Source organism: Notolepis coatsorum (assembly GCF_963971535.1).
Source record: "Notolepis coatsorum genome assembly, chromosome: 14".
In the NCBI taxonomy this organism is placed as follows: domain Eukaryota; kingdom Metazoa; phylum Chordata; class Actinopteri; order Aulopiformes; family Paralepididae; genus Notolepis; species Notolepis coatsorum.
This window is the reverse complement of record NC_140178.1, coordinates 69,033,002-69,041,762: the sequence shown is the minus strand read 5'-3', so window position 1 is coordinate 69,041,762 and position 8,761 is coordinate 69,033,002. Positions and strand designations below refer to the sequence as shown.

The following is an 8,761-nucleotide window of genomic DNA, read 5'->3' as shown; positions in this document are numbered from 1 at the left end:
AATGTGCAATTTGTTGAGACCTACATAATATGGTCTCAACAAATTGCACATTCCCTTCAGACATATTATGCCAATGCCGAGTCGTCTTTTAACGTAGGAGTCGTTGTGAATGTAATTTGCCATGTATTCAGATAGTGGGTGCTCTTCTTTTGATCACGCTCATCTTCCACCCATTCAAATTTTTCACACCAAGCAAGCTGATTTTCTGATCTATTTAATTTTACAGGCCCCAACACTGCCACCCATATGCAGATAAAACAATTACCATGTACTCTGTATGAGGGGAATATTGGAAGCCAGTGCCATTTGTGGAAACAAGCCATATCTGGGGTTGTCTCATAATGACTGTGGTGTGGATAATTCATTAATGATAACTCATTACATATGCAAATAAGTAGGTCAAGACTGGCATCAATAATGAATGCAACGTACAACTGGTATGCGCTTTATGCAGGGCCGGACTGGGGAAATAATTCATACCGGGAGATATAGCGCGAAATATAGCCCCAGTCAGGCCACTTTTTAAGCGGGGGTCTGGGGGTCCCCCATCAGGACATTTTTTGTTACAAAGACTTACATCACGTGTCCCCTCCGGTACTCAAGGAAGCAGCCGTCGCATCTTTTCACCTGCACAGCGCGATCTCTCAGCGTCGGGGGTCTGCGTGGGAGGGCACGCTGCCCTCGTCGCTTCCTGATTCTGCTGCGCAGGCGCACCAACCGACCTGTAGGAGTCGCTGTCCACAACGTCCGATCCCCACCCATCAGCTTCCCACCCCCTAATACTGCCAATTGTATTAGTATGAATGACCAGCCAAGCTGATAGCAATGCGGAGAGCTGGGCTCGAACCCAGCGTCTCCTGCATTGGTGGTGAGCGCCTTGCCCACTGCACCACCTAGCCGCCCATCCACTGTCTATCTCTTGACATCAACGTTAATTGACTTTCGCTCTACTGTATCTCTCCCGAGATGTGTGTGTCATATATGTTATGATGAATTGAAAATGGGGGACCCTGATGTAAACAAGACGAAAGTCTTTCTCTGGTCTGCATGATCATCCCCTTAACAATTGTATGTATTGAGCTGTACTGTACTGTACCCATTCTGCAATCTGTTAATAAAATGTTCAATCAATCAATCAATCAGTCCCTCACTACCTGGCTTTATCTCACGGAGGAGATAAAACTGGGAACGAGGTTACTACCTGGCTCAGTGCCATCTGCCATTCCATTCGCCGCCTCCGCTGTCAATCAGTTGTATCGCCTGGTCCCGCCTCCACCAATCACAAGCGGCAGCACGGCTCTATGTGTGTGTGTGAGCCGCGAGAGGGAGAGAGTCTAACCTCGTTCCCAGCTTTATCTCGTGAGATAGGGACCACTTGAAGACGCCGGTAATAGTAACGTAACTTGGTGACTGTGTGAGTTATGGAATAAATAGAACTATTTAGTAACTTTACTTTCCCCCGATTATTTGGACATTAAACATTAGACTTGTATGTATACGGCTAGGGTAAATTAACCTAGCTAACTGTAACTTACCATACTAATATTCTAGTTCTCCCCACAGTTAACAAGGCCATGGCACAGTTATTCCTTGGAAAATCAGCTCCAACTTGCCAGTCCACCCCAAAACCTGGACACCAGCTATCCGTAACGACTGTGGAGGTAGTGTTAGCTAACAATAAGCTGATACCTATCTATTTTAATATTTGTCTTCTAATATATTTTATGGAAATCATGTGGACTCCTCTATCCTGCGATTTATTTCGCATTATTTAACGTTAGCTAGCGGCAGTTTAGCTAACGTTAACGTTAGGCAACAAGTACCTAAATGTTTCCCCCCTCAATGAGTAGACAAGCACTCGTTGTAATGTCTTGTTTTGAGCTATTGTAAAGTTAATCAAGACATGTATTTGGGTTAGCTATGTAACTTATATATCCCCCCAAAGGTAACATCAGATCTAGCTACCAGTGATACACTTTTGAAAACACTACTAAGATAATGTGAACATTTCCATGACTTTTGAAAAATACCATAACACTTTACTTTTCTAGATTTCTAGATTGACCATGCTGCACTACTGTGAATACTGTAAATTACACATGGTTTTCTTTTGTGCCTTTACTAGGACCCTTTTAAGGTACATGAAGCCATGGACCCAAATGCCGCAGCGGACTACCCTTTGACATTTGTGACCCCTAATGACGCCCAGGGACAGCATAGGTACAGAGTCTCAGAGTTATGTAACTTTAACATGAAAAGTTGCTCCAAACACGGCATTCTCTAAAAACATGGTATCTTACCACGTCAGGTCCAATGAGGTTATGGTAGGTGTGGGTTTATATACATGAGATACCAGGTTTTAGTGAGTCCCCTCCAAACATCTTCCACAATTAACCCATGTGGCGTTCTCTTGTTACAACACTGATTTTAAACAGCAGACCGGTTTGACTGTTTAGTAGTTCCATGTTCATGAAGCCCCTCACGTTTGGAGTACAATCTGAAGTCAGCTTCAGGTTGTCTGTAAATGTCTGTTACATACTGTAGGGTGAATGAATGAATGAATGAAAACTTTATTTAACAGATTGCAGAATGGGTACAATACAGTACGGCTCAATACATACAATTGTTAAGGGGATGCAGACCTGAGAAAGACGTTTGTCTTGTTTCCATCAGGGTCCCCCATTTTCAATTCATATAGACATTTATGACATACACAACATACATGACATTTATGGCATAGGGACATATAGGTATTTAGTACTGATACATTTGTGACATAGGCGGTATTCAAATATACAGTACTGTTACCCCTAGATCCTGACAGAGTATATACATATGATGGGGAGGGGACTGTACATTAGGAGGGGGTGGGTGGGTGGGAGGGAAGTATACATACGGCGGGGAGGGAATATATACATGCGGTGGGGAGGAGACTGTCTATTAGGAGGTGGTGGGGGTTTTGGGCATTTACGGTGGCCAGTTTTGAATTGCAGCCTCCCGTAGGTGCTCTTTAAGGGCGGTTTTGAATGTGGGCAGGGATTCACATTCCTTTACAGCTTTGGGTAGGGCGTTCCACATTGTTGTGGCATAATTGCGAAACGTGTTTAGTCCCTTGTTTGAGCCGAATCTGGGTTTAACATGATTTGTTGAGCTTCCTCTGGTGTAGTGGTTGTGGTATTCACTGACCTTTGGGAAGTATTTTGACATGTACATGGGCACCCCGGTCGTATAGTGTATCTTGTAGACCAGGCCCATTGCAAGTTGCTGTACTCTGTCGTCTACTCTAAGCCATCCTAGGTTGGCAAAGTGGGCAGGGGTGAGGTGGGTTCTGGGGTTCAGGTCAAGTAGTAGTCTGACCAGTTTGTTTTGTGATGGTCATAAAGACAAGTCTGTCCTTCAACCACCTCAAATGTACAGTAGCCCCCCCACCTACCCAACCTCCTCCAATGTACAGTTTCTACGTCAAATGTATATACTTTTCTTCTGGACTCTTTTCGTATCACAAACAGTACTGTATTTGCAAATCTGGTATGTCATAAATGTATATCTGTATGTCATATGTCATAAATGTTACGATGAATTGAAAATGGTGGACCCTGATGTAAACAAGACGAAAGTCTTTCTCTGGTCTGCATCCCCTTAACAATTTTATGTATTGAGCTGTACTGTACTGTACCCATTCTGCAATCTGTTAATAAAGTTTTCAATCAATCAAAGGAAAAAAGGCTTTAACTAATCACATGCCATTGATGCCATCTGGACGACGTTGTTATGCCGTGTTGTCTCTGCTTACCTGTTATGCATTTCTGTGATTGTCCTTGTATTGTTTATTATCACTATTCTTTTTTTTACCATTATTACTCTATTGTTGTATTTATTTATCTCGTATTGTATGTATTTATCTCATTTTATTGCCCATCTAAGGTTTCTTCCCTTTTTATCCTATTACGTTTTCTTCTGTGGGAGTTTTTCCCTTTTCTTTGGTGGTTTAAGCCAGGAGGTGGTGTACCTTTGTGGGTGAAGCCCATTGCGACATGTAATGTGATTCTGGGCTATACAAATAATAATTTGAATTTTAGTTAAATTTTCTTTTGCAAACGCAAAATGATATAGACATGCAATCATTCTTCTAATGATAAAAACATGACTTCAGTGTAACAAAAATTGCATTAACTTATTTCAGTTTCAAGTTTTTATTTTGTCACATAAGGTACATATACTGTACATTACAGTGAAATGCTTGGTTCTGTATGAGCCTCCTGAGATTGTGCTTCATACAGTAAAAAAAAAAGTTTAAAGTTTAAAGAATAAAGACCAAACACCAATATACAATATACAAAACTAAAGTACAAAATGCAAACAAAATGCTAAAACGAGGTAGATGGGTAGTGTAAACCTTTTAGAAATAAATATATAAAATATGATGTAGTGTTAAAGTGTTTTAATTGTCTACTGACACATTGTCTTACTTTCCTTTGTAGGGCAGTAGTGATCCTAATCACTGACCCTAGATCAGAACTCTGTGAAGCTTCCTGAATATGGGCCCATCAAACCTCATAAGAGTAGGAGCACTGATCCAAGATCAGACCGTTCAGGTCACACAATCATTTAAACCTAACTATGACTGGTCTCAGATTAGCATTGAGATGCTTGATGCTTAAATACAGGCCCTGGTCTAATTTACCAGCAGGGTTGAGTTCCAGTTACTTTAGTCTTTTCTTCTGTCCTTGGAAGTGTAGGAGAATCCCTTTTGTTTGTTCCAAGACAACAGCTTAAATGTCACCCTACAGCCCCCACCCCTCCCTACTCTTAAGGTGGGTGCCGTGAGAACAAGCTCCTCACAGCCAAGCTCATTTGATTTTATTTGATTTTATTTTATTACGGATCCCCATTAGCTGGTGCCATGGCAACCAGCTAGTCTTCCTGGGGTCCACACAAAAACATACAAAAACAATTGTTGCAAAACAGAATTATTAAAAGCCAGTACTCAACATACAATACACAATGAAACTAACAATTAAGATGGCTAAAATTACATGCAAGCAAAGAAACGGAAAACAAAAAACAAAACAAAACAAAATACAGTGTTAAATACAATTTAAGATTGTTTTTCAAATTGAATATTTTTAAGAATTGCTTTTAGAATGCTCATCAATGTTACTAATTATTAAAAGCCAGTACTCAACATACAATACACAATGAAACTAACAATTAAGATGGCTAAAATTACATGCAAGAAAAGAAACGGAGAACAAAAAACAAAACAAAATACAGTGTTAAATACAATTTAAGATTGTTTTTAAAATTGAATATTTTTAAGAATTGCTTTTAGAATGCTCATCAATGTTACTAAAACATCAATTTCACCATACCTTTAAAAAGAAAAGAAAAACAAAGTAATCAGAAGAAGTTTTGGATAACATGGCTGCAGCTACACTCATGCATGACATATATTAATTTCCTTCCGGATTATGGCTCCTTTGAATTTCTTTTTTAAACTGTCCTTGTTTTCCGTCCGTATAATATGTAATGAAATCCTATTCCGGTATGTTATGACCTACAGTATACATGTCCTTTGATTCATGTCTTTTACTAATAAATCTATATTGATCGTGAAGGTCTGTCCGCGAGTGTAATAGATAAATTCGCTACTTCCACAGAAGTGTGGACTCAGGTGTCCTGGATATCTCCAGTATCGGCAAGAGAGAGGAGTGGTGTAGAGTCGCTGAGGCCTGCCCCCACACATCCGACAGCCAGACTCACTCTCATCATTCAGATCACAATTGAAAACCCATCTGTTCAAACTCGCATATTCACTATAACCTCCATCACTGCCCAATACCCCCTGCTGTTTGTTTGTCTGTTATTTTAACTTCACAGTTTTTTATACTTCTTGTTGTTTATCTTATTATTTTCTTAACCTGTCTTTTAACTGCCTTGCTTACTGGGCATACTCACTATAACTGCACCCTGTGTGCCACTGTTTCATATTTCATACGTTTACATTGTTTGTCTTGTTTTTAACTCCACTGGCACTTTTGCCAAGATCATTGTTTTAATCTTGACTGTTCTGTTTTTATGCCCTGTAAGGTGACTTTGGGTGTTTTGAAAGGCGCCTCCAAATAAATGTATTATTATTATTAGAGTCGCTGAGGCGTCAGCAGAGAGTTCTGGTGAGACTGGGTCCGACTCAAACATAGAGGACATCCAGAAACAGGCCCAGGACCTGATCGAGAGGATCAACCAGAGTCGTACCGTGGACCAGGAAATCATGGCCAGCTTTGAGAACGCACTGTTGAGGAAGGTAATTGACAGGGAAATTTACCAACACACTTCTCTCTCTCTTTCTATGGCATACACATGATGCATAGCTTTCACTCATATCTCCCCCCCCCCCCTTCTCTCTATCACATGCACACACAAACACACTTACATCTATATAGGCTTCACATACAGTATTTCACATAACACACACACATGCGTACCCTTCTCTGTCTCCAACCTTATTCACACACACTCTCTTCCTCTTTCTTTCTCGCACGCACACACGAACACACTTACATCTACATAACTTTCTATCCACATAGCCTTCTCATAGTCTGCATATCATATCGATAACTCATAGACTATATGTCAAGGTACCACTTTGTTTTGTCTACTCCCCTGTATAAATACTTTGCTAGCTCATCATTCTACAGAGATCTAGTCTCAGGGTCATTGCTGTAATCTAGGTCCCTCCACATGTTGCAACATGTCATTCTGTCAGTAAACTCTATCCTTAATCAAAGACTCTATTGTCCGCCTCCGTGAATAATCTGGTCAAATGATTCCACATCAGTAATGTTTGTTGGTTGTACTGTAACTGTCAATTATTCAGAATGTGAAGCAGGTGTCACTCATGGTAGCAAGGACTAGCACTCTGACGCTCCCTCTCCCAGGCTGAAACCTGTCTCGCACTGTGACTCCTTGGTTGCACATTATTGGTATATATTACCATTATATTATATTGGTATATAAGGGATAGTTCCAATTTTTGGACACCTAGCCCTATTACTTACCAACAATGATGATGATCGGTGGAGTCCTTCCTTAGCGGAATCCATGCTCTTCATACTAGCTCTGGCTAGTTGCCCACAAACCAATGCAAAGTCAATGGGGTCAAGTTGCTGTCTGTACAAGCTGACTGAAATCTACACACATCACATGTGCATTTGTGTGTGTTCTCGCTCATCTTTACTCATCCCTGTGTATTTCATCTGGTCCCTACACCAACTCGCCCCCCACCAGGTGAATGTGGCGTGCGAGCAGTTAAAGGAGCAGATGTTCACTAGTTACGAGGAGCAGAGTCGTGGGATGGAAGCCTGTCTTCAGGAGCTGTCCGAGGTGCTGGAGAGGTGCAGCCAGCTGAGCTCAGAGCTGCAGGGAGCCAACCAGACCCTGTCTGGTCTACTGCGACTACCTAGTACCTGATCGGGGCTGTATCAGGATGGAAGAGCGGGGACCACCGTTATGAGCCTTGGGAAAGTTTGAAGTCCAGTTTGTGGCTTGGAAATGTTGGAGTATAAGTTCATTATATGTAAAATATCTCATGAATATGTATTAACATGCTGTGTTGTTCATTGATGTTCATGCGGTTTAAGCCTGCAGACACCAGCACTATCCTTAGTACCCATACTGTATGCATGAAGCTTGTCAAAGAAAGGAGTCCTGATCTTGGACCACTAACCAGGTCCCCTTTCCCATTTTACTCATTATTATCTATCAGGCAAAACTGGTCCTAGATCAGACCTTTGATTCTGACTGACTGATAGAAACCAGCCAGAACAAAAAAAGTCAAAAGAACTATTCTATTCCCCATTTGTCTCCTGACCCCGTTACCCTCTCAAGGATCCATTATTAAATTATTATTATTATAAAAAAAAAAAAGTTGTGATTACTTTTGGATGTGTTTACCATTCTTCTCTGGTTGTCACAAATAATGAAACACATTGAAAGAGCAGCGCATCATCTTAGGTGATATTTTTAGAAATCAAACCCAATTACTGTGTTCCTCAAGTCAAGAGCTACAGTATGAATAGCAAAGTCAAACTGCACTACAGTAAAATAAGTATCCAATGGTTGTAATGGCATGTTCCTCCACTTATTTTAAAACGTCTTTGGTAACTTGTAGAAGATGACAGAAAGGCAGCCTTTGGTCGAGAATCATATGATGTTCTCAAATCAATTAGTAATCATGTTTAATAATTGTGATTTCAACATCGATCAAAATATTGAGCAGCCCTATTACATCCCAACCCACACCTTTGAAGAACAATGTTTAAAGACATTTATATCACGCCAGGGTAGAAAGCAACACAGTTGTTTTAGGTATAGCAATACCCTTAATTTATTAAAAGCTCTGATCAACAACCTTGACCTTTGACAACCATGCAAAATGTCAACACCTGGGTTTGGGAGAAATGTCAAATAAAGTGCAAACAGCATCCATCATAGAATACTCTGAAACAGTCAGCTGTGATGAGATTATTTTCAAACAAAACAGCATAATTGGATCAAACTGAAGAAAGAAAACTGCAACAACTGCAAACATTTGTATATATTCTTTTTATTTTTTTATCTGTGGAGGCCAGGCCACCGGGAAAACTCCCGGTGCTCCCGATGGCCAGTCCGGGCCTGGCTTTATGTATACTTTATGTAGATACACGTAATGTACAATGTGACCAATATCTTTTACAGAGAATATAAAAGTTAATGTAGCTAT

General features: G+C 40.6%; 1 protein-coding gene across 3 annotated transcripts; it reads left to right on the top strand.

Annotated features, from left to right (window-relative positions):
• The first annotated feature begins 1,324 nt into the window (after positions 1-1,324).
• On the top strand, positions 1,325-7,879 carry syce2 (synaptonemal complex central element protein 2). 3 transcript variants are annotated; one of them, XM_084329828.1, is made up of 5 exons: positions 1,339-1,414; positions 1,552-1,661; positions 2,126-2,220; positions 6,145-6,304; positions 7,288-7,879. In XM_084329828.1, exons 2-5 carry the CDS (start codon positions 1,575-1,577, stop codon positions 7,468-7,470), a joined length of 525 nt encoding a protein of 174 aa, XP_084185954.1. In that variant the 5' UTR covers positions 1,339-1,414; positions 1,552-1,574; the 3' UTR covers positions 7,471-7,879. The 3 variants fall into 3 exon arrangements, with proteins under 3 accessions (XP_084185955.1, XP_084185954.1, XP_084185953.1); XM_084329827.1 differs by having other exon boundaries at positions 1,368-1,414; positions 1,564-1,661; XM_084329829.1 differs by lacking the exon at positions 1,552-1,661 and having other exon boundaries at positions 1,325-1,414.
• The last annotated feature ends 882 nt before the right edge of the window (positions 7,880-8,761 follow it).

Bases quoted from the DNA above. Each gene is read 5' to 3' on its own strand.
- syce2 (XM_084329828.1), top strand. From the start codon at position 1,575: ATGGCACAGTTATTCCTTGGAAAATCAGCTCCAACTTGCCAGTCCACC. The intron at 1,662-2,125 runs GTAGTGTTAGCT...TGCCTTTACTAG, and splicing joins TATCCGTAACGACTGTGGAG to GACCCTTTTAAGGTACATGA. The intron at 6,305-7,287 runs GTAATTGACAGG...GCCCCCCACCAG, and splicing joins AGAACGCACTGTTGAGGAAG to GTGAATGTGGCGTGCGAGCA.